The following is a 25617-nucleotide window of genomic DNA, read 5'->3' on the forward strand; positions in this document are numbered from 1 at the left end:
AATTGTTCAAGGATTGTAGGCGTGGATTTATTAAGAATTGTTCAAGGATTGTAGGCGTGGATTTATTAAGAATTGTTCAAGGATTGTAGGCGTGGATTTATTAAGAATTGTTCAAGGATTGTAGGCGTGGATTTATTAAGAATTGTTCAAGGATTGTAGGCGTGGATTTATTAAGAATTGTTCAAGGATTGTAGGCGTGGATTTATTAAGAATTGTTCAAGGATTGTAGGCGTGGATTTATTAAGAATTGTTCAAGGATTGTAGGCGTGAATTTATTAAGAATTGTTCAAGGATTGTAGGCGTGGATTTATTACGAATTGTTCAAGGATTGTAGGCGTGGATTTATTACGAATTGTTCAAGGATTGTAGGCGTGGATTTATTACGAATTGTTCAAGGATTGTAGGCGTGGATTTATTAAGAATTGTTCAAGGATTGTAGGCGTGGATTTATTAAGAATTGTTCAAGGATTGTAGGCGTGGATTTATTAAGAATTGTTCAAGGATTGTAGGCGTGGATTTATTAAGAATTGTTCAAGGATTGTAGGCGTGGATTTATTACGAATTGTTCAAGGATTGTAGGCGTGGATTTATTAAGAATTGTTCAAGGATTGTAGGCGTGGATTTATTAAGAATTGTTCAAGGATTGTAGGCGTGGATTTATTAAGAATTGTTCAAGGATTGTAGGCGTGGATTTATTAAGAATTGTTCAAGGATTGTAGGCGTGGATTTATTAAGAATTGTTCAAGGATTGTAGGCGTGGATTTATTACGAATTGTTCAAGGATTGTAGGCGTGGATTTATTAAGAATTGTTCAAGGATTGTAGGCGTGGATTTATTAAGAATTGTTCAAGGATTGTAGGCGTGGATTTATTAAGAATTGTTCAAGGATTGTAGGCGTGGATTTATTAAGAATTGTTCAAGGATTGTAGCCGTGGATTTATTAAGAATTTTTCAAGGATTGCAGGCGTGGATTTATTAAGAATTTTTCAAGGATTGTAGGCGTGGATTTATTAAGAATTTTTCAAGGATTGCAGGCGTGGATTTATTAAGAATTGTTCAAGGATTGTAGGCGTGGATTTATTAAGAATTTTTCAAGGGTTCTAGGAGTGGATTTATTAAGAATTGTTCAAGGATTGTAGGCGTGGATTTTTTAAGAATTGTTCAAGGGTTCAAGACCTGGATTTATTAAGAATTGTTCAAGGGTTCAAGACGTGGATTTATTTAGAATTTTTCAAGGGATCAAGACGTAGATTTGTTAAGAATTGTTCAAGGGTTCAAGACGTGGATTTATTTAGAATTTTTCAAGGGATCAAGACGTAGATTTGTTAAGAATTGTTCAAGGGGACAAGACGTGGATTTATTAAGAATTGTTCAAGGGGTCAAGACGTGGATTTATTAAGATTTGTTCAAGGATTGAAGGCGTTGGTTGCCAACATAAGAATTAAAATTTTTTTTCAAGAATTCTAGGTGTGGTTTTATTAAGAATTGTTCAAGAATTCTATGCGTGGTTTTCTTATTTTTTTTTTTTTTTTTAAGAATTCTAGGCGTGGATTTTTTAGGAATTATTCAATGGTTCTAGGCTTTGATTTATTAAGGATTTTTCAGGGGTTCTATGCATGTGGTTTGTTAAGATTTTTTTGACAAAAATCTTTAAAAAAAATTTGATTACTCAAAAAAAAATTTAAATTTCGATTGTTGCAAAAATTCTTAAAAGTTTTTCTCGATTTTTGAAAAACTTTTTAAAAAATTGCCGATTATTGAGAAAAGTGTTCTCACAACTGAAACTATAGTATTCCCTACCCTCCGCCCGCAACTAATCAATTTCATATCCACTGTAAAACACTTTGTTGTTATTCAAATACTTGAATACAACAAAATATGGACTAAAGCTGAAATAAACACAAAGATGTAAAATCCACGATTATTAAAAATATTCCTAAAACATAATCGATTAATGAAAAAAATATTCTTAAAAAATCCATGATTATTCAAAAAATCTTTAAAAAAATCCGTGAATAATGAAACAAATATTTTTTAAAAAATCAAAGATTGTTGAAAAAATCTTCTTCTAAAAAAATCCCGAATAATGAAACAAATATTCTTTAAAAAATCCACGATTTTTGAAAAAATTTCTTTAATAAAGTCCAAGATTATTGAAACAATTTTCTTTAAAAAACCATTATTATTAAAAAAATCTTCTTCAAAAAAATCCACGATTATTGAGAAAAATTTCTTTAAAAAATCCAGGATTATTCAAAAAAAATTCTTTAAGAAATCCACGATTATTGAAAAAAATTTATTTAAAAAACCACGATTATTGAAAACATTTTCTTTAAAAAATCCACGATATTTGTTAAAATTTTCTTTAAAAAATCCAGGATTATTGAAAAAACAAAAATCATTAAAAAAATTCACGATTATTGAGTAAAAAATCCAGGATTATTGAAAAATTTTTATTTAAAAAATACACGATAATTAAAAAAATTTTCTTTAAAAAATCCAGGATTATTTAAAACATTTTCTTTAAAAAGTCTAGGATTATTGAAAAAAAAATCTTTAAAAAATCTACCATTATTGAAAAAATTTACTTTAAAAAATTCACGATTATTAACCCAGATATGCCCATTGCTTGATCGTGATCATTTTAAAAGTATTTTTATATTATTTTAGAAGCAAATGTGAAATAATAACAGTATGTTTATATGTTTTTTAAAAAATTTTTGAAAAAAGTGGTTTTTGAGACCACTTTTAGACACAGGGTTTTATCTTATAACTGGGAGTTATGGGACACAAAACATTTGACATATAGTCCAAAGACACCTTTTCGGCATCTAGTTAACGTTTTTTCGTAGTAGGCTCCACATCGTGTATGTTTTCGTTATAAAACTACCCAATAATTAATCGGTCATAACGCAAATCATTGTAAAAACTAAGCGACATGTGGCAACTTCGATGAACTAGACCTCAAAACTCAAAAATAGTAGCTCAAAATAATGGAATCACATAATATCCCAAGAGCTACAGATGTGTACTGAGTATATCACCAAAATAAACGGTACTTTGATGAACATAACATATCAAATTAGCAAGAATTTTATGTGTCCTATATATAGGACATTGGGCATATCTGGGTTAAAAAAATCTCTAAAAAATCCACGAATATTGAAAAATAATTTAAAAAAAAACCACGATTAATGAAAAACTTCTTTAACATATCCACTATTATTGAAAAAAGAAATCATTAAAAAATTCACGATTATTGAGTAAAAAAATCCAGGATTATTGAACAAATTTTCTTTAAAAATTCCATTATTATTAAAAAAACTTCTTCAAAAAATCCACGATTATTGAGAAAAATTTCTTTAAAAAAATCCACGATTATTGAGAAAAATTTCTTTAAAAAATCCACGATTATTGAGAAAAATTTCTTTAAAAAAATCCACGATTATTGAGAAAATTTTCTTTAAAAAAATCCACGATTATTGAGAAAAATTTCTTTGACAAAATCCACGATTATTGAAAAAAATTTCTTTAAAAAAATCCACGATTATTGAAAAAAAATTTCTTTAAAAAAATCCACGATTATTGAGAAAAATTTCTTTAAAAAAATCCACGATTATTGAAAAAAATTTCTTTAAAAAAATCCACGATTATTGAGAAAAATTTCTTTAAAAAATCCACGATTATTGCGAAAATTTTCTTTAAAAAATCCACGATTATTAAGAAAAATTTCTTTAAAAAAATCCACGATTATTAAGAAAAATTTCTTTAAAAAAATCCACGATTATTGAGAAAAATTTCTTTAAAAAAATACACGATTATTGAGAAAAATTTCTTTAAAAAAATCCACGATTATTGAGAAAAATTTTTTTAAAAAAATCCACGATTATTGAGAAAAATTTCTTTAAAAAAATCCACGATTATTGAGAAAAATTTCTTTAAAAAAATCCACGATTTTGAGAAAAATTTCTTTAAAAAAATCCACGATTCTTGAGAAAAAATTCTTTAAAAAAACCACGATTATTGAGAAAAAATTCTTTAAAAAAATCGACGATTATTGAGAAAAATTTCTTTAAAAAATCGACGATTATTGAGAAAAATTTCTTTAAAAAAATGCACTATTATTGAGGGAAATTTCTTTAAAAAATTCACGATTCTTGAAGAAATTTTCTTTAAAAAATCCAGGATTATTGAAAAATTTTTCATTAAAAAAATCTACGATTATTGAAATTTTTTTTAAAAAAATCCACGATTATTGAGAAAAATTTCTTTAAAAAAATCCACGATTATTGAAAAATTTTTCATTAAAAAAATCTACGATTATTGAAATTTTTTTAAAAAAAATCCACGATTATTGAGAAAAATTTCTTTAAAAAAATCCACGATTATTGAGAAAAATTTCTTTAAAAAATCTACGAGTATTGAGAAAAATTTCTTTTAAAAAATCCACGATTATTGAGAAAAATTTCTTTAAAAAATCCACGATTATTGAAAAAAATTTTCTCAAAAAAAATCCACGATTATTGAGAAAAATTTCTTAAAAAAATCCAACATTATTGAGAAAAATTTCTTTAAAAAATCCACCATTATTGAGAAAAATTCTTTAAAAAAAAATCGACGATTATTGACAAAAATTTCTTTAAAAAAATCGACGATTATTGAGAAAAATTTCTTTAAAAAAAATCACGATTACTGAGAAAAATTTCTTTTAAAAAAATCCACGATTATTGAGAAAAAATTCTTTAAAAAATCTACCATTATTGAAAAAATGTTCTTTAAAAAATCCACGATTATTGATAAAATTTTCTTTAAAAAAATCCAGGATTATGAAAAAATTTTCTTTAAAAAATTCACGAATATTGAAAAATAATTTTTAAAAAATCCACGAATATTGAAAAATAATTTTTAAAAAATCCACGATTAGTGAAAAAATTTCTTTAACATATTCACTATTATTGAAAAAAAAAATCATTAAAAATCACTATTATTGAAAATACTCTTAAAAAATCGACGATTATTGCAAAAATTATTCTTAAAAAATCCACGATTATTAAAAATTCTACGGTTATTGCAAAAAAAATTTCTAAAAAAAACTTACGATTGTTAAAAAATATTTAAAATTCAGTGATTATTGATAATTTTTTCTTAAAAATTCCATGATTATGGAAAAAATTGTATTAAAACAAAAAAAAAAAAATAAAAATATCCACGATTATTCAAAAAAATCCTTAAAGAATACACATTTATTGTGAAAATATTCTTCAAACAATACACGAGAATATCAAAAAAATTCTTAAAAAGTTACCCATTATTGAAAATATTTTCTTAAAAAATCCACGACTATTGAAAAGATATTCTTAAAAAATCCACTATTATTTAAAATTTAACCTAACAAATCGATGTTTATTATTTATTTTATAATTTTTTAAAAAATCCACGGTTATTGAAAAATTCTTTAAAAATCCACTATTATTGAGATATTCTTTAAATAATCCATTTTTTTAGGTTTTCTTTTAAATCAAAGATTTAAAAAAATTTGTCCTAAAAAACCCACGATTATTGTGACAATGTCTTAAAAATCCAGGATAACTGCAAATTTTTTTTTTAATATTTTTATGCGTCCACGATTATTTCTAAAATATCCTTAATTATTTTAAAAATATTTTTAAAAAAATTAACGATTATTTTTAAAGAATTTTCCCCTTTAGAAGTAGTTTTCAATCTCTATAAGACCTTTTCTAGAAGGTCTGCTATTATTAGCAGACCTCTTTAGGGCATTATCTGTCTTTATAGAATAACCTTTGCAGTTCTACTATCCTTAAGTCCAAAAGTGTGGGCATTAAAGCATAAAAATCAACGATTATTTTTAAAGAATTTTCCCCCTTTAGGTAGTCTTCAGTCTCTATATGGCCCTTTCTAGAAGGTCTGCTATTATTAGCAGACCTCTTTAGGGCATTATCTGTCTTTATAGAATAACCTTAGAAGTTCTACTATCCTTAAGTCCAAAAGTGTGGGCATTAAAACAAATAATTATGTCATATTAGTTCAACGAATTTCATTGTGGAGGGTATGTATATACACATTTCGACTAAACTACTTTTATATATATTATATATTTTTACTTGCCAGGTCTGTAGTATACTTTTAGGGAGTCTTTGATCTAAAGAATATTCCTTCAGTAAGTCTTTTACCTTTCGAAGACCCTTTTAGGAGCCATTTTATCAGCGGAAAATCCTTCATAAAGTATTCCATTTACTGATGATTCCTTCAGGATATCTTATTTTTATATGGATAGAAGAAAGGATTACTATTATTATACGGAGATTTTCTATTAATGGAAGATCTAATCGTGTATTATTTTTTTCAAGAGATCTTAAAACTCTTCATTAATAACCTAACTCAATATGAAGTCAATTCCAAATGATTTCTTGCAACAGGACATGTGAATTCTGTCACACTTTGCCGCCTTGTTTCGTTAGCTTTCAACTACAGCTGTGTGGTCCTGTGTTATTTTGACTCCTGGTATGTTGTAGGAAGTAGTTGGGGTTTTTCTTCATCCATCACCACCCACCATCCTCTCTTCGCATTTATTTATGTTATGTTGTTAACAAAAAAAAAAATTCTATAGTTTTAATTTCCATTGCATGTTCATCCCATCTGTTTCAACATATCCTACGTTATATACATACATAAATGTATATATACAATATATATTTTATACTATATACATTTCTAGTATATATGCATGCATAAAGTATATAAACAACAGTTGTATATATATTATATATTTGAAATCGTAAACGACGAGCTCTTGTCCCGGTTTCAGTTATTTGTTCGCTTCGCTCGCACAATAACCCCAAAAAAAGTACGTATACGTACCAAGCGTCCGACGTACGTACGTATAAACAAACATAGATACTTTTATTACAAATATGTCATGACTAGGTGGATATAGCTCGGTATGTTTGTCTGCGAGTGTTTTGTACGCCACCCGTATTCATTGATTTTTCGCACAGGCGCACTTTACCTCCTTGGCAAGTAGTACAGCCACCAGCCAGCAAGCAAGTCAAAACCATATGGCAAATTCAAAGGTTACAACGCATTTTTTCTTCTTTCTGTTTTACTACTACTGTACCCACGATGAAGCAAGCTAAAATTTTATTAATATTGAATAGCACAAATTTCACATTGAATATTCACACAAATTAATATTTTATTTTAGAGAAAAAGTGTAGTTGTTAGATTTCGATTGAATATTAAAACAACATTATTTTTGCATGGATTTTCTTTCATTATACATTTTGAAATTCAGTGATTTAAATTGTAAATCAACTTTTGGGGCGTTGTCATTTTATTTAAATCGATCGATAATTCTATGGTTTTTAATATCCTAAGGGAATGAATACATAGTTTTTAAATATATACTATTTTTGTCAAAATCTGCGGATATCTGATATTTAGATAAATTTCAAAATTTGTGACACACTTTCGGCTGCTCCCAACTAATATGGAATAATGAGTTTTCTTTAATATTCAAAGTTTTAGGTGGCTAAGTTTTTTGATCGCTAGGAAACCCCACTCTCTATCAAATTATAGGTTGTTATTCGGAACGTAAATTGGCCGTGAGTTTTCCCACACTATCCCTTAAGTAGTAACGGCGGAAAGAAAAAACTTAGTGAAAATTTTCAATCAGAATAAGGCTGATAACTAATTCGGTCAGAAGATGTAGCTAAAAATTACAAAATAATTAATATTGGACACTGCCGTTTGGCTATACCAAAACGATGGATATATGCCCAACTTTTTAGAGATAGAAGTTTTGTGACTACTTGGAACCTTACTTACTTAGCTGGCCCATTACAGAACATTTGTTCCATAGACCGAACTAAGAAAAGATCTCCAATTCTCCCTGTTTCGTGCTTCGCTTTTTTGAATACCGCGCCTTGTCATCTCTTCAACCACTTGTTTGCGCCATCTATCCTTTGGCCTGCCATTTCTGCGTGCACCGCCATGTGGCGGGTTCATCATCGCTCATTCTTATTATAACGCAATCGCTGCATCTCGATACGTTTAACTAAATTGATGTCGTTGTATAGCAGATACAGCTCGTGGTTCATACGACGTCGATATTCACCGTCAACGCAGATCGGTCCGTAGGTAGATATTTCGAAGAATTTTTCTCTCAAATACACCAAGCACTGCCTTATCTGTTTGCGCAAGTACCCAGGCTTCGGAACCATACATCAGCACGGGTAGTATCAGTGTTTTGTAAAGCGTTATTTTTGTTTGACCAGTTGTGGCTTTGTTTTTAAAGTGCTTACTTAAGCCAAAGTAGCATCTGTTGGCCAATACAATTCTTCTTTATACCCTCAGCATTTATGCTAACGAGGGTATATACACTTTCATACGGGCAAAATGTGCCTCATCGAAATAATGGTTTTAGACCCCAAGTATGTTTGGACGAAATGTGTTTCAGACAATTTGGAGTCGATTGAGCAATGTCCGTCCGTCCGTCTGTCTGTCTGGCTGGCTGGAGCGCACGATAACTCTCGAACGGATCGACCGATTCTATCCAATATTTGGCTTTCGTAATATTTTGTCCAAACTTAGTTTAAGTTCGAAGATGGGCTATATCGGTTCACTCCTTCCGGTACCTCCCCCACAAAAGTTCAAAAATGTTCGGAAAAATTGTGCGCACAATAACTCTTGAAGGGAGTGACCGATGTAATCCATACTTTGCACATCCTAAAATATCTACCAGATATAGATCAGCTTCGAATATGGACTATATTTGTCTACTCCTTCTGGTACCTCTTACACACAATTTCGGATAAGTTCACTTTAAGACCTGCTCTCGAATCACTTTGATTTTTGTTGAAGCGATTTGTATTCACTACCTTCATTACGACGGTAATAGTTTTTTCAGGGGCAAGTCCATATTTCTTAGGAAAACAGTCCGAAAGGTGTAAAAAAACCCCTATGTCACCATATGTGGCTGTCGGAGAGCACGATAACTCTCGAACTGTTCAACAGATTTGGTCCAACATTTGGTCTTCGTCATATTAAATCCAAACATACTTTCATGGGGCAATACCGGTCCTCAACTTCTGGTACTTCTCCCCAATATTTAAAAAAAAATCACTAAAATGCTAGGTCGATATCATTTGAATGCGGCAACCAATTTGGTCCAAACTTTGGATCTCCTAATATTTTGTCAAAATTTAGTTTAACTTCTAAAATGGCCCATATCGGCCCCCCCTAAGGGTACCTCCCCCACAAAGGTTCAACATTGCAGTGCAGTTAATTCCTAATCCACATTTTTGTCGGCAAGTTCAAATGTCCAAAATGCGCCACAAAATACTGAAGAGACCTTAAATACATTCGATCTGTCCATAGGTGAAAGTTTCACTTCACATTGGCTGAGGGTATATATCTGTCGGCAAAGCCGACTGACACTTTTTTACTTGTTTTATTTCACAACTGATGTCGTTTGTTGTGTTAACGGTGGTGCCGAGGTATACAAAGTCTTTTACTACCTCAAAATTATAGGAACCAACTTTCACAGTTGGTCCGAACTCAATGGACGCATTGCGCGTCGACACCATCAGCTTGGTCTTCTTGCAGTTTACCGCCAGACCCACTTTAGCAGATTCCCTTCGACCTTCATAAAGGTATCAGTTACTTCTTTTACTGATCGTCCCCTGATGCCTATATCATCAGCATAAGCAAGTAACATGTGGCTATTGGTGTAGATTGTGCCACTTCATTTGACGTTTGCCTCTCGTATAACCTTTTCTAGCAGGATGTTGAAAAGATCACATGAAAGGCTGTCTCCTTGCCTGAATCCTCTTTTGGAAGAAAACTCTTCGGTGAGGAAGATCTTGTGTCCGTTAGAGTCATTTCACAAAGCCGAATGAGCTTTGCAGGGATACCAAATTCAGACATGGCTTGGAATTCCTCTAAACGTAGCGCGCTGTCGAAGGCTGTTTTATAATCGACAAAAAGGTGGTAGGTGTCAATCTGCATCTCTTGGGTCTTCTCCAGGATTTGCCGCAGGGTAAATATCTGGTCAATGGTGGACTTGCCAGGTCTAAAGCCGCATTGGTATGGTCCAATTATTTCGTTGACCATGGGCTTTAGTCGTTGGCACAATGTCCCTGACACTATCTTGTAGGCGATAGGGAGAAGACTCATGCCCCTATAGTTGGAGCATAAAGTCTTATCTCCTTTCTTATGAACGGGACACAGTATGCTCAGGTTCCAATCGTCGGGTACGCATTCTTCGCACCAGATGGTGCTAACTAGCTGATGCATACACCTTACCAGGGCGTCGCCTCCGGTTTTAAACAGCTCGGCTGGTAGGCCATTAGCTCCTGCTGCCTTATTATTCTTCAGCCGGTTTATAGCTGTCTTTACCTCATCTTGGCCGGGTGGTATACATTCAATACCATCTTCTGTGATTGGATCTGTGGTATCTTCGTCGTCTTCGCTGCTACTGGATACCAACAGATTTGAAAAATGTTCTTTCCATATCCTGAGTACGCTATCTGTATCAGTTACCAGATTACCCTGCTGGTCTCTACAGGAGGATGTGCCAGTTCCAAAGCCATCAGTTTGATGTTTCACTCTTTGGTAGAATTTTCGGACTTCATTCTGTCTCCTGTACATCTCGATTTGTTTACACTCCCGCTTTTTCATCTCTCTCTTTTTCTTGCGGAAAAGACGTTTCTCTTCTCTCCTTTTCTCCCGATATCTCTGTCGTGCGCTACGCGTTGCTACTGTTTGTAAAGTAGCCGCATTTTTATCTTCGGTAGCAGCACGACACTCCTGGTCATACCATGAATTCCTTTGTGCAGGTCTCTGGAATCCAAGTATGGATTTTGCGGCTGTTTGCATAGGAATGGTCAATATTTTGCCATTAAGTTGTTATGTTATCGGGAGAAGGAGTGCTCGCGTTAAGCAATTGGGCTACTTGAGTGGAATATGCTGTGGCTATCTGTTGTGTTTGCAGCCTATCGATGTCCAACTTCCGCGTTGTGTCTTTTCGTGCTTTATTTGCAACGTTTAGACGGGTACGTACCTTTTTGCAACAAGGTAGTGGTCCGAATCAATGTTTGCGCCTCGGAACGATCGTACATCTAACACGCTGAATGAATGTCTTCCATCTATCACAACATGATCAATTTGATTACTTGTTCTTTGACCTGGAGACAGCCAGGTGCCCTTATGAATATCGAGATGATTAAATCTGGTACTGCTAACTACCATGTTTTTTGCAGCTGCAAAGTCTATCAGCCTCATACCACTGTCAGATGTTTCACTGTGGAGACTGTAATTCCCAACTGTTGGGTCGAAGATATTCTCCTTTCAAATTTTGGCATTAAAATCGCCTAGAATGATTTTAATGTCATGGGCAGGGCAACGGTCATATGCTTCTTCTAAGCGCTCGTAAAATATATGTTTGGTCTGTTCGTCCTTTTCTTCAGTGGGAGCATGAGCGCAAATAGGGCTGATGTTGAAGAATTTATTCGAATTGCAGCAAGTCTTTCATTCACTGGGGTGAAACTGGATACCAGATGTTTTAGTCTCCGACTTACTTCGAATCCACAACCAAACTCATGCTTTACGTCATGGCAGCTATAATACAGTGCGTCACCTTTCACAATCCATCGTATTTCCTGTATGGCAGTAATATCGGCCTTGTACTTTTCAAGTACGTCTGGCAATGCGGAGACTGCACCTTCTCTATAAAGAGTGCGAACATTCCAGGTGCAGATTCGCTGATCATGGTCCTTAAAACGTTTGGGGAGTTCGTCAACTTTAGAGGGGTTTGTTTTTCTTTTCTTTCGTTTTTTCATAGGGTAAATGTACCAATAGTCGGCACTTTAAGAGTTTGCCTAACTTCAATCCTTCGCCATTCCGAGACAATTTGATCAAATGGAATGAAATAAAGCTTATTGGCTTCGAAATTTAGTTTACTTTCCGATGACATAAAGAAATATTGAATTATTTCTTTTAAAACTTGTGAAATTTTCGAATTTGTTAGAATAGTGCTTTTTTGCTAGTAGTCGGCACCATTTTCCAATAGTCGGCATAACATGTTCCAATAGTCGGCACCTTGTGTTTTAGTATATAAATGTTCTTTTTGATTATTTTAAATAACAAAAAGCATACTTTTACACAAATAATACATATTTTAACAGATATTGCTTTTAAAAAGTAAATAAAATAACGATTTTGTTTACATTTGGAATTCATTTAAAATTGTTCGTTTTAGATTTGTTTTAAACATAAACTAAATTGTTTGAAATGTCAATAGTATCTGCAGTATTAGTTCATATTCCAAATAATTGTGCATCATAAAAGTAGGGAATTGTAAATACATTGCTTAAATAAATTAGTTGGTGCTATAGTCGTCAACTATTACCCAATTGCCGGCATGACACAAATGTACGCACTTCAAACCATGCCTAAAATCACTAATAAGTCATTATTTTAATCAAACTATTTTTATTAATTAGACTTTAAAATATGAGTTTAAAATTTTTGTACAATTTTAAGCTAAAAATAACGGACAAATCGCGTGTTTTCAGTCTCATGCCGACTTCTGGCAAACTATACATTTTGTTGTTCCTAAAGTCGGCATCGGCAAAAATTCCAGAATTAAAATAATTTTTTAATAATTTGTTTTTCTAAAGTGTTCTTTTGACTATTCTCTACGAATACAACAAAAAATTTGTATTTTTTTTTTTAATTTTAATATAATTACAGACATTATTATGTTGACGTCTCCACTAATTTTTTCTTAAGAGACATGCATTTTCGGTTGTGGTGAAAAACACCTACCACCAAAAAGTTAAATTCCGATATAATAAGTGGTCTTAGCTCAATGAAATTTTACACAGAGTTAGCTGACAATATTGCTGAAACATTTTTAAGATCATTTTCATATTTTGTTATAGTAATTATGAGTTATTTGAACTCAAATACGAAAGGTGCCGACTACTGGTACATGCCGGAGTTAGGAGCACTTACCCTAGTAGGCTGTTTTTTCTAGGGCAGGGTAACTAACTCGACGCCCAAACCCAAGTTTTTAACGTTCTTATGGGTGAACCCGCGGCACATGTTAGCTCACTACCTTTAACGGGTGTTAAAGGCAGCTCCACAGGTGACACCACGGTGAGGTCAGTGTCCACTTGAGATGAAAGAGCGGCCAAGATAAATCCTGGGCTTTGCCATGTTAAAACCGGTCAGGACCGTTCCTTGGTATCTTCCATTCCCTACGTCACCCAGGGCGTATTCTATACACATAAGAAAACCACCAGGAGGTCCATACGTGGAACACGTTTTTCAGCCTATGGATAATCCCCTTAGGAGGTCTATCTGCAGCTAAGGTCTTCTATAGTTTATTTTTCTGTAGAAGAACGCCGTAGAACGTCTTCAGTATGTAAAAACACTTTTGGAAGCATCTTTTATCCTCAGAAGACCTCTTTAGAAGGTATATTATCCTTAGATGATCCCCTTAGGAGGTCTATAAAGTATTTTTTTTTTATCTATGGAAGAAGTAATTAAACAATATCTACGCAGAACCCCATATCTATGGAAGACCCCTTATGAAGGTTCTCTATATACAGAAACCCCCTTTGGAGATTGTATTTTTAGGTTTCCGGAGGCATTCCTCCACTTCATTAACAAAATGTTTCAGTCCATAAAAGGTCTTCTTTCCTTAGAAGATTTCTTCATTAGATCTGCCTTTTCTTTTATGAATTTTTCTTTTCTATCTATAGAAGATATGTTTGCTCTGTTTATAGAAAAAGGAACGAAACGTCCCTATAGGACGTTAATAACTAGAAAAACCACTTTAAGAGATCTCCATTTATGGAAGATCCCATTGTAAGATTTTTTCACAGGATTCCTTCATTAGGTCTGACCTTCTCTTTAGACGTTTATCAGGGTTTAAATACGAAGGGAATTACCTCATCGAGGTACCGTTAGTTTAATGCGAATTGTCGGTATTTTTGATTTCTCGTGGTACATATTATTAGGATTCTACTGTAATGCGATTTTTGGAAGTTTTTATCTCGGGCAGTATGGACTCCAATAAAAATTAAATCATTGCAACAGGGACGGTAAATATTGCCGCTGGAGTTCTTTAGAAATTATTGTAGGCCAGGTTATAAAGGGAAAAATAAGATACCCCAGGAAAAAAACTTCTGCCTTAGGGAAGTCAATACCACAGAAGAATCCTCCTGCAAAAAAATACAAAAGGAATGGAAAATTGGTCTAAAACTGGATTAGAGATAAAAATGATTACTTTTTCATTGGGGAAAATGTACAAGATAAGTTGAGCTGGTCGATATGGTGCATCTACGATCTATCTTAGGAAAAATTTTACGATACACAGTGTTTGGATTAAATTGGGCCCAGTCTCGGGAAGTATTAATGTTTCCCATGAAGAAAATCCTGTCGTTGTAATCAATTCAACTGAGGAAACCTGTTGAAAAAAGAACTTCAAACTATTAGAGCACTGGTCTAAAACTGGATATAAGAACGAAAATGATTACCTTTAGGTAGGAACAAGTACCATATATGGAGTGGTCCGGCACATAGGGTCAATTTTTGAAATTGATCAAACTTAATGTTTGGGCCAAATGAGTGTTACTCCTATCGGATATGACTCGATAATCGACTCCAAATTGTCTAAAATTTGAAGCTCTAATATCGTCATTTCGATGAGACACATTTTTGACCGTCTCCATAAAGCTGAGGGTTTAACATTTGTTTATGAATTGTTGTCAGATGTTAATTTTGGAACCATTTCCTAGTGAGCCTTCAGAGCCAATCTGCACCTCTTTTAACTAACAGCCTTCATCATTAAAACGCCGAAATTGGTTGTAATACCTATAAAGACATTTTTATAATATTTAATATAAAATTGTAATCATCTAATCATTCACAAATTGTACTTTACTTTGTCTCTTTGGAACTTACATGCATTTCATTTATCATACATAAAACAAATTCCAACATAGAATGTTTCATTCACGATTATTTTTGTAAAACAGCTGTGTTTGTTGTTCACTCTAGGTGTGTTCGTTTACTCGATAATTTGTACAAATTTGTGCAAGTCCAGTAACTTCTTGTAAACGACTAAGGTCTTTTGCATTGTACTGTAGAGTAAACGAACAACATCCAGTAACAATTCGTACAAATTTTGAGTAAACGAACACACATTCTGTTGTGGTAAATCAGCTGATCATACGCAACCCATTTGTTTTGTGTGTTCTTTAAAAAAACAACATTTTGTTAAAGTGAGATCATTTTTTTTCATTTTTATGTAGTTTATAGGTACAATATTTCACTGTAACCTTTTAGAACGGTGCTATTGGATCATTTTCTTTTGGGTTAAATATATAATTTTCTGCTATTCAATAATTATCTCTTCCTCATTTCCACAGAGACAGGTGTGAGTGTTTTTCATTTTAGACTACTTTGCTCAAACCAATTTAATTTTATTTGGATTTCGTCATCATTGCTGTAGACTATTTTTTTCTAAATTTAATTAAAAACATGGCAACAACAATAGCTATAAATATCTCCCATGGATTTATGCCAACACTCTCCTCATATGTTTTGTTCTTCGTATTAGTCATATTCACTCACCAAATCATATGTTCTTTTTGTTCTATCTGTGTGTATTTACAAAAATAATGGCGCCAGGTTTATTTTTGCCACAGACAAAAAAATCAAATTGGATTTTTTTGGCAATGCAAAAAATTGAAACATGTGTCTGTTCTAATAATATTTCGTGGTTCTATCATATTTAGGGGTTGGATGGAGAGTGGTTGTGTGGATTTGTCCTATAAGGCGAGCTTGATAAGTTTTCGAACGCGCTAATCTGTTTGGAATAACATTTGTTGTCACTTCCTTCCGGAGATTCAGCCGGCCTCTGTCTTCCTAGCTAGCATATTTTTAATACAGAAAAGGCCTAGTGGAAAATTGCTATGGAATCACTTTTCTCTACACACCACACCAGTAAATTGATCAAATAAGATCTCCATGTACATGTGTTTTGCTGCTACACCACCCCATGTATCATGAAAACAATGTGTAAATATAGAAAGAAAAACAGCTGTTGAAGAAATGTTATCTTCTGTGTTTCGATTTTAAATGAGAATTCGGTACATTTTTTGTTTGCTCTTGTTTTACAAAACAGCTGCTCTTTTGTTATAAAAATAATAATCTATGCAACACAGGCACATTGATTCGTGGTATAATTTTTTATTTATTTTTGGCTTGAATCTCCCAATACAAGGCACCAGCAGCTGATATTTAGGTGAGTGGGAGAATGAGAGTTGATGAATGAATAAAAGGTGCAACTTTATTTCAACGCACGACAAAAGTCAAATGTTTTCATGGTTTAATGATGGTTTAATTAAATTTATTGTTATACATTTTATAAAGGAAAATTTAATTTTTAATAAAGAATGCCTATAAATAACAGGCACTAGAAAGTTGAAAATGTTAATACTTTACTAATCAAATCTGGAAAATTTAGATTTAGCACAAAGTGTTATACCTATGTAAACATAACTGGAAACCGTTGTAGGTGAAACAAAAACATAAATCACTAAATTTAAGTACTCTCCCCAGCGTTGACGTGATGATCGTATTGGTTATTATTTACGTTTAACCATAAAATAAAAATTTTATGGCTAGAAAACAGTAATAATCGAATGCTTTGTTGTAATTGCAAGTGATTTTTTTGTCGATTTGTTGTTGTTTTACTATGAAAAATTCATTCATTCATCCATTCATTAGAAAAATGCAAAAAAGCTACCTACTTCAAAACACAATTTTTCTACTATTCACAACTACTACGACATGCTGAATGACGACTATGACTGCTACTGGCTAGCGAACACAGGCGGCATTCCATTCCAAACAAACTAGACCGTTTTGTTCGGTCGTTCGGTCACCTCTTATTACTTTTTCCTTATAAGGCCAGGCCGCCGGTCGGCGGTCGCATACTAACCGGCACTTTGTGTAACTGATATTTTAAAAATAGAAATAGTAAAATAAATGTCTTGAAAGTATCAATGCAGACAAACGACTTTACTGCTGCCTGCCACAAGAGACAATAATTAAATCCGGCCCGACAACATTCCATACAAAGAAACAAAAAGACAATGCTTGACGACGATACTTACTGTTCTTCTAAGCTTATTGCTAAAGCTTGTAGAACTTTTCAGATGAATTTCAGGACTTTTTAGTTAGTCCCGGGCCACACTACAGTAATTTCACTGAAATTTTAACACGAAATTATGCGTCTCTAGATCGAGTTCCATAGAAGAGTAAAAGCATAAAAATGCTGTACTGGGGAATTCGAGCTATAAGAACGCCTAATTTCATGAAATTTTTTTAATGAAATTCATACTAGTGTGGACCGAGACTTAAAGAGGCGGTTTCAATAGTATATGAAACTTTGAACAATTCATGAGGCGGTTACGGTTGAATTTGCAAATGGAATAGATATTACAAACCAAGAGTACTTCTCAATAATGTATTTTAAAATACCTTTAGTACGCAAACAAAAAAGCTTTCTAAATAATTAGAAATGTTAGCAAAACTTCAAAAAAGAATCCGACTGATGCTCTTTTTAAACACTTTAAAAGAAAATTTCTCCTAATTGGTTGATTTTGACATTTCTGCAATTTCTGTTACCAAATTTTTGAAGAAATTTTACGTTGTAGTATTTTTTATACCTAATTCGCTCTTGAACTTGCTTTGACACTTGCAGATAAAACAGGTATTTACGTAAATCATTTGACAGATATTCTATGGAATTCACCACCTAGATGAAGCATGTTTTATAAAACTGTTATAGATATACATTAATAGGGCTTTACCCCATGTTTACATTAAACCTTTTTGCCAGGTTAGCCATCCGTATGAAGATTTTTGACGTATACGCAATGTAATTAACATTTGAAATCCAGTGGATAATAATAAATAATAAAATTTATTAAAACAAGCCTTATGTGACTACAATGTCTATTGCGGTATCTCTTAAAAACAAAAAAATGTATCTCATATGTTATCTGTGCCTTTGTGTGTGTTTGTTATTTGTATACTATTACAAATTGTTGCAATGAAAAAATCGCAACTTGGCGCCATTTATAGAAATACAATGCAACATGCTGCCCATTGACAACCAATTTTGCAACATAACAACCATGCCCACTAATCATCTAACATCAGCAGAGCTGCCAAAAACGGTCTCTCTTGAAAAAATGAGATTTTTTATTTTGACAAGTTCTTGATGCAACAAATTTTCTAAGTACTTTCATCATTTCCATCGATGCTCAAAATATTTCGTGCATTGGTAGTGGTAAGCGAACATTCCCATTGTTAAAGCACGGCAGATGAAAATAAAGAGAGAATACGTGTGGTTTGTTTATACTTTTTCGTATATGGGCGAGCATCGATGATCATTTCCCAAGTATAAACTAAAAACAAAAATAACAACAAAGCCTTCATACATACCTTGTGGTCTCATTTTGTTCTTTCAAAACAACCAAAAGAAAGAAAAACATTCAACAAACAAAGAATGTACAAACACACACAATATACATACTTGTTTTCTTGTCCGTCACAGTTGTCGCAGTATGGCGCGCAGTGGCATGAATTTTGGTGGTATGTACAAGCATAAACAACAGCCAGCTGCTTTGCGTATTTCATTGGTCTCATTGTATTTGTTTTTCTTGTTGTTGTTCCTTTTCATTAATACATCATTCATTTTAACCTTAAAATACTGGAAATAGCAAATTGGAAGTAAAGAGAGAATTTCCACACAAATGGTCTGTTTTGGTTGTTGGAGGAAGAGGGAGGTGGGTGGCCCGGCCGCTGTTTTCCTACATTTTTGGAATTTATGGAAGAATTCCAATAAAAAAGTGCGCTCTGAATTGCCTTCAATTCATTCGAATCTCTTGTTTGTTTTGCAGTGGATTGTTGTTATTGCTGTATTTACCACCATTCGTAAACAAAGCATTTATTCGCCGCTCTTTTTTTAAAAAGAGATGGCTATATTTCTCTCACTCACATTTCCGCTTCTTCTTATGTTGGCATGAATCCATGATTCTTTAAGGCGCGTCATTCAGAAACAAAAACACATGTGTTTTCTTCTCCGTTGATGTTTCATTTCCTAACTATTCCTTTGGCAGCTGTTTTCGAGAGTGGAATGTGTGAAATGAAACCCATATTAAATAGCCACGGCGAATTATGGTCGCCGCTAAAAAAAACACACCACGCCGCCAAACAACATTTTTCATATGAGAAGAGTACGCTTTGTTGTTTTTCGGAGAATGAGCACACAGATGACGACGACGCCGTTGCCTGCCGCCGCCATTCACACACCAAAAAAGTACAGTCATCGCAAAAACAAATGTGAATGAATTGTTGTTTACAGAAAATTGAAAAAAGAGGAATGAGAAAAAAACAAAAGCCGCTAAAAACATATGATTCAACTAAACAACGGCGCAGCCGGCACGACTACTACTACTACAACAACAAAGAAGAAGAATTAATTGCAAAGAAAAAACCGAAAGTACTAAAAACGATGTTTGGTAGATGGTTTGTTTTGCTTGTATTGTTTGCCCTATGGTTTTCATCTCTCTGTGTGTTTTTTCTTTATAAATAAAAATTCCAATAACTTTGTTGCGTTGTTGTTGTTGGGGAAACGACCAACAATTGCGCTGGCGGCGGCTACTTTGTTGCAGTACAGCAATTGTTGAGCTTAATTAAGATCTTAATTTTTTATTTGTTTTGAATACACACAGATGCACAGGTTATAGGTACATATACAGCTGTTTTAGTTGGGATGTACAAGCGGTTCCACGTAATTGCAATTAGTTGGAATGGTTCTAAATTTGGACAGTTTATAAGCTTTTTGGATGTTTCACGTCTATAGATTTATTTATTAACTGGCTTTGACAGTTGTTTTCACACTGTGTCCATTAAAGGAAGTTGGGGGGTGTTTTTTTGAGAACAAATATTCCATTAAGGGCTCAATTTCATCACCTCTCACTCTACACTTGTATTAGGTTTGCTGGTAGGTACAGTAATTTCTGGTTACCTGCATCATTCATAGCTGCATTTTGGCGTTACCTGACCAAAAATCTGTTTATAGGCAACTATTCTCTAGATACCGTTCAAGATATTATGTTTTAGTGAACATTCAATAGCTGCATTTTCGGCATAGCTGCATCAAAATTTTGGCGATTTTACTACAATTTGGTTGCGAGAAAAAACTATCTCTCTCTCTCTGACATAAATTGGTAGTGATTATTAACACCTGTCAACCACAGATTATCTTATTGGAATTGAAAAAAGTATGGAATGTGTTCTCACTATCCCATGAATGTGATATTTTGTGTGAGCACGCACTTTTCTCTCTATTGAAGGGTTGCAATTGACAATTTAGAAAACAGCTGTTTTTGTTTTTAATCTTCCTACTTTAATATTTACTAATTTCCAATTCTTTTTCCACATCTTTACTTTCAGGCGGCAATCTTACAACAAACTTCACAGTATATTTGCGAATTGGAAAATCAAAAAACACAATTATTGGCACAAAATAGTCAACTGAAACGTCAGTTGGGACAACATGAAGCAACAGGTGGTGGTGGTGGTGCTAACAGTGGTAACAACAACAGTACCGCAGCAACTACTGGCGGCAGCAATTTGGACAATTCAACAACAAATGCAACAGAAAATAACTCCAACATTGCCATCAAAAAACGTAAACTAACCGATAATGTGGCAAATGCACAAACAATAAGTGACTCATCCGATGAAGGTTTGGGTTCAATGTCACCTGAACCTATGACACTGTTAAATGCCGGTGGTGGAGGTGCTGCAGCTGTTGCAGCTGCAGCAAAGGCTGCCGCTGAAGCAGCCAATACAAAAGCTCAAATCCTTTTAGCTCAAAATATCAAAGAGCTGACAGATTTAAAGGATCAATTGTTTAAGGAACGACGTCTGCGTACAATGTTAGAGGAAGAGCTGCAAATGATTAAACGACAATTGTATTCAGTGGCAACGGCGCCGCAACCTACCGCAGCGGTGGAAGCCGATGAAACAGATGGTACCGCCACCTACATTCCCCGCGTCATTGAACACACCGGCAACATACTGCGAAGTGAAGACTGTGAAGAATTTTCTTACGTTGAAATTGATGAGCTGACGGGCCAACAACAAGTTGTTGTTTGTTCCAGCATTGAAGAGTTGGACAGTGAAACTGCAGCAGCAGAAATTATAACAGAAGATCATGTCCACGAGGAGGTGGTCTTGTCGTCATCCTCCACAGAATCTGAGCAAGAAGTTGCTGTTAATGCCATAGCCAAAGTTTATGCCGAAGGTAATACACCAACTCCCGCCATGTTACAGCCCATTTTGCAGGCAGCCATCAAAGCAACACCCAAAGTAGAAGTGGAACGTATATCAGATGCTGCCCTGAAAAAAGTGAAAACCGAGAAAATTGAACAGACCAGCGGTTTGACACGTTCACGGCAAAACCTCGAAACAATCGTAGAGGCAATACGCCATCTGGAGGGTGATCACCTATTCACCGATAGCAATGGAGAACAGCACAAAGTTGTGTTACAAACCCAAGCTGTAAGGGGACCAGCTGGACAAGAAGTTCCTTTGGCATTAACAACAAAACAGCATGTAGTGGCCCAGCGTAAAACATTGGCTGAACTGAGGCCGTTCCTGCAACTGAAAGGTGGTAGTAAAATTTTGATTGGAGGACCTGGTGGTGGCACTGCTCTCACATTGACAAAAACAACAGTTCCCAGTAAATTGGCAGCAGTGACAACGGCCAACAGCAGCAGTAGCAGTAACAGCACGGTGTTATCACAAAACATTACACCCACCGCCATTTTTAAGGTACAGACAACAAATGCCGCAGGCGGCACCACAACCATAACACACGGTACTAGTTCACCGGCATCAAGTGGAACAGCAGCCATAAGTACCACAGCTTTAAAACAATGTCGTCCAGGTGTTATAGTGGCAAAGAAACTGTCTTGATTTCGCGGCCAACAACAACAGCAACATTATGCTGCCGAATCAAGCGACGACGACGAAGAAGAAGCATATGCAAATGATGCAGAAGAGGGAAATGAAGAAATTCAGTTAAATACAATGGAAACTTCGTTTAGTAGACACAAAGAAGATTTAGTTAATAATTTCCCCGAATTGTTAGAAGATGATGATGAAGAAGAAGAAGCCCTAGAAATTGTACATGATGAGGATAATGAGAATTTAATTGCAAACGGAATTAATACTGGAAATGATGTGGAGGATGAAAACCAAGAACAAGTCATGTATAAAATAGATGAAATGTTTGAAGAAATATTAATGGAATCGGAAGATGTAGATGTAACAGGTACATCAACACAAAGTTCAAATCCCCTCTCCTCGCCATCATTAGCAACAGCAACACCACCATTATCATCCTTGTCTTTGTTGTCAACAGCTATTACAAATACTGATGGAAATCCGTTAAAATCGAATAATTTGAAAAATTCTAAAAATTGTATGAATCATACAATAACATCGTCATCAACAACATCATTTTCAGAACAACCTAATAAAACCATTTCACCACCTTCTACTCCTATTACCCATCATCCACAACATGCCACCACCTCTCGTAATAGCAACAAATCGATGATGATGATGAAATCTTTAAAGAAACCCAATATCAATACAAATACAATACCATGTATTTTGAAAACAAAACCAACAACAACAAAAACCACTACTCCTTTAAAAACTAAATACATTATGAGTAATTCTAGTAGTTATAATAATATTCATAAGTTGTTTAATAATAATAATAATTATACTAGTTTTAATAATAATTCTAATTATAATATTAAAAATAAAAATATTAATAATTTTAAGTTTAGTATTAATAAAAATGTACATTTTTTAAATACGACCGAAAATAACAAACACAACAAAAACTATAGTAATAAATTTACAAAATCCAATTCTATTATTGCAACAACAGTAACAACTAAAAACAACAAAAAGATGACAAATGAATCTAATACAGCTACTATTGCAACAAATATACCACAAACTTCTTCTTCAACAAGAAAAAATTGCCCCAAGAACCAACAATCACAACAACAACAGTCTGTTTCTTAATAATGAACTATTAATAATACTTTAAAATCCCATTTGGCCGCGATGGAGGCACTCTAGAGTGCAACATCCAAATTAGACAATTCTCAAGCAATTTATTGCTGTGTAATATGCATAAAATTTATAGGTATCATTCACAGTTCGCAATTTGTTTCCCTCATACTTAGATTTTTGTCTAATTTAAATATTTTTGACTTTTCAAATCATTTTGACAATGCAAGTAATAATTGGCATTGGACCCGACTTCAGTTTCAATTCATCAATTTTTGATTATTCAATAATTTTTGATTATTTTTTATTTTACATTTTTCTACACATCTTCTGAGAACTTTTTCACAACTTTACTTAGATTTTTGTCTAATTTAAATATTTTTGACTTTTCAAATCATTTTGACAATGCAAGTAATAATTGGCATTGGACCCGACTTCAGTTTCAATTCATCAATTTTTGATTATTCAATAATTTTTGATTATTTTTTATTTTACATTTTTCTACACATCTTCTGAGAACTTTTTCTGGTAAATGTAGAAAGACATTTCTTTCTCAAATATGCACGATGCATTGTGAGTGAGGAAATGCCACATTCATCGACAGTAGTTTTATTTTGAGAAATAATAATAATTGTTCCACAAACATCCCAGATGGGACAAGCGGGACTTCTCTCACATCCATGAGTCCACCCCGATTCATATTAGCTCAATGATATGGGAAATACTTTTTATCGTCTAGTCCGAACGGCGTGTCTTACGACACCACTTCTAGGGAAATTTTACATGGCTCAAATACTCTGAGCATTTCGCCAACATTACCGAGGGGTATTTTGCCACCGTTGAAAATTTGATGTTGACCTGGGAATCGAACCGCAGACCTTCTGAGTGCAAGGCGGGTGGGCATAGCACTGCTCCACGGTGGTACACGTGATACTAGAACATTTTTGGCGCCTAATGACAGCATATTACAAGAATTTTCAGTGCCTGAATAAAAATTTGGCGAACACGCAAACCCCCAAACGTTTAAAAACCCGAAGTTGGTATGGGAAGCTTAGAACATTGGAACCTTTTTCCACTCGCAGAAGTAATAGTCTGCCCATAAGTTCTGAATTAAGATCTTAACCGCTATGAAGTTGAGTATTGGTGAAAGGTAATCATCGATCTCCAGAGTGTCCATGTCCAAAAAGCCTCCTGTGTGGAGGATAGAAAACGCGTCTGGCCTCCCACATCTCCCAGAGCCCAAAAGTACTTTTGGCTGCTATATTTTCAATTAGAATGTTCAAAGTTTTTATATCTAGCATTGCGTATAGCGCAGCATGCGGAATGGTTTTTACTGCTCCGGTGATGAGGATCACGTTGTACACTATCCAGTTTTGCCTAGTTTGACAGACAGACATCCATATGTAAAGACAATATAAATCCGGGTCTTATAAATAAGAATCACCTAAGATATCGACCAAAAACTTTCACCTATTGAATTCTTACAGGAGTAGAGTGCGTTGTGGCCTTTCTTTGTGCGCCCCTCAATGTTCCTTTTCCATAGCAAGGTTGTCAAGGATTACGCCGAGATATTTTGCTTCTGTGGAAGGACTTTTAATGAGCAATAAGTGCCTTGGATGAGCCCCAACAGTGTTGAAACAAATTTGCCGCTTATAGGGATGTCTACGTCCGTCGGCATAAGTAACGACCTTAGCACCCCCAATCCCACGACAGTGGGCTCTTTCTTACCGGATTGACCCGAAACTAAAAGTGTTTCGGCCAGCGGCTGCCGGCCCAGCATTATATGCTACAACAACAATCTTCAGTTCCAAGTCTTCGAGAACCTTCAGTAATACACGATTTTTGAAACAAACAAATCCACGATTTTTGGAAAAATCAATTTTAAAAAATCCACGATTTTTGGAAAAATCAATTTTAAAAATTCCACGATTTTTGTAAAAATCAATTTTAAAAAATCCACGATTTTTGGAAAACTCAATTTTAAAAATTCCATGATTTTTGGAAAAATCAATTTTAAAAAATGCACGATTTTTGGAAAAATCAATTTTAAAAAATCCACAATTTTTTCTAAATTCAATATTAAAAAAAATTACGATTTTTTTAAATTCAATATTAAAAAAGTCCACAATTCAATTTAAAAAATTTACGATTTTTGGAAAAATAAATTTTAAAAAATAAATTAAAAAATCTACGATTTTTTGAAAAATTAATTTAAAAAAAATCACCATTTTTTAATTCAATATTAAAAAAATACACAATTTTTTAAAAATTCAATTTAAAAAAATCACCCTTATTACGGTTGGCGTAGTCGTAGACGTTCAAGTGGCGTAGACGTTGTCGTAGGCGTAGTCGTAAGATACATTTTTAAATGATGAAAAATTATATACAACAAAATTTTCTGTCTTTTAC

The 25617-nt window shown here is 33.8% G+C and overlaps 1 protein-coding gene and 1 long non-coding RNA gene across 2 annotated transcripts in view; one reads left to right on the top strand and one right to left on the bottom strand.

The window, feature by feature from the left end:
- Positions 1 to 22589, top strand: part of crp (transcription factor cropped) — a 77412-nt gene extending 54823 nt beyond the window's left edge. The window contains exon 3 of the mRNA XM_073970932.1: positions 20563 to 22589. Coding sequence (XP_073827033.1) covers positions 20563 to 22092 — 1530 coding nt within the window. The 3' untranslated portion in view covers positions 22093 to 22589. The remainder of the gene's footprint in view (positions 1 to 20562) is intronic.
- Positions 12494 to 16912, bottom strand: LOC141395285 (uncharacterized). The gene is made up of 4 exons (XR_012410583.1): positions 14992 to 16912; positions 14565 to 14901; positions 14315 to 14494; positions 12494 to 14249 (listed from the first exon to the last, which is right to left on the bottom strand). It is a non-coding gene; the product is annotated as an uncharacterized lncRNA (long non-coding RNA).
- Positions 22590 to 25617: the final 3028 nt, after the last annotated feature.

This window comes from Musca autumnalis, unplaced genomic scaffold (assembly GCF_047663935.1).
Source record: "Musca autumnalis isolate F117 unplaced genomic scaffold, ASM4766393v1 scaffold_2, whole genome shotgun sequence".
Lineage (NCBI taxonomy): Eukaryota > Metazoa > Arthropoda > Insecta > Diptera > Muscidae > Musca > Musca autumnalis.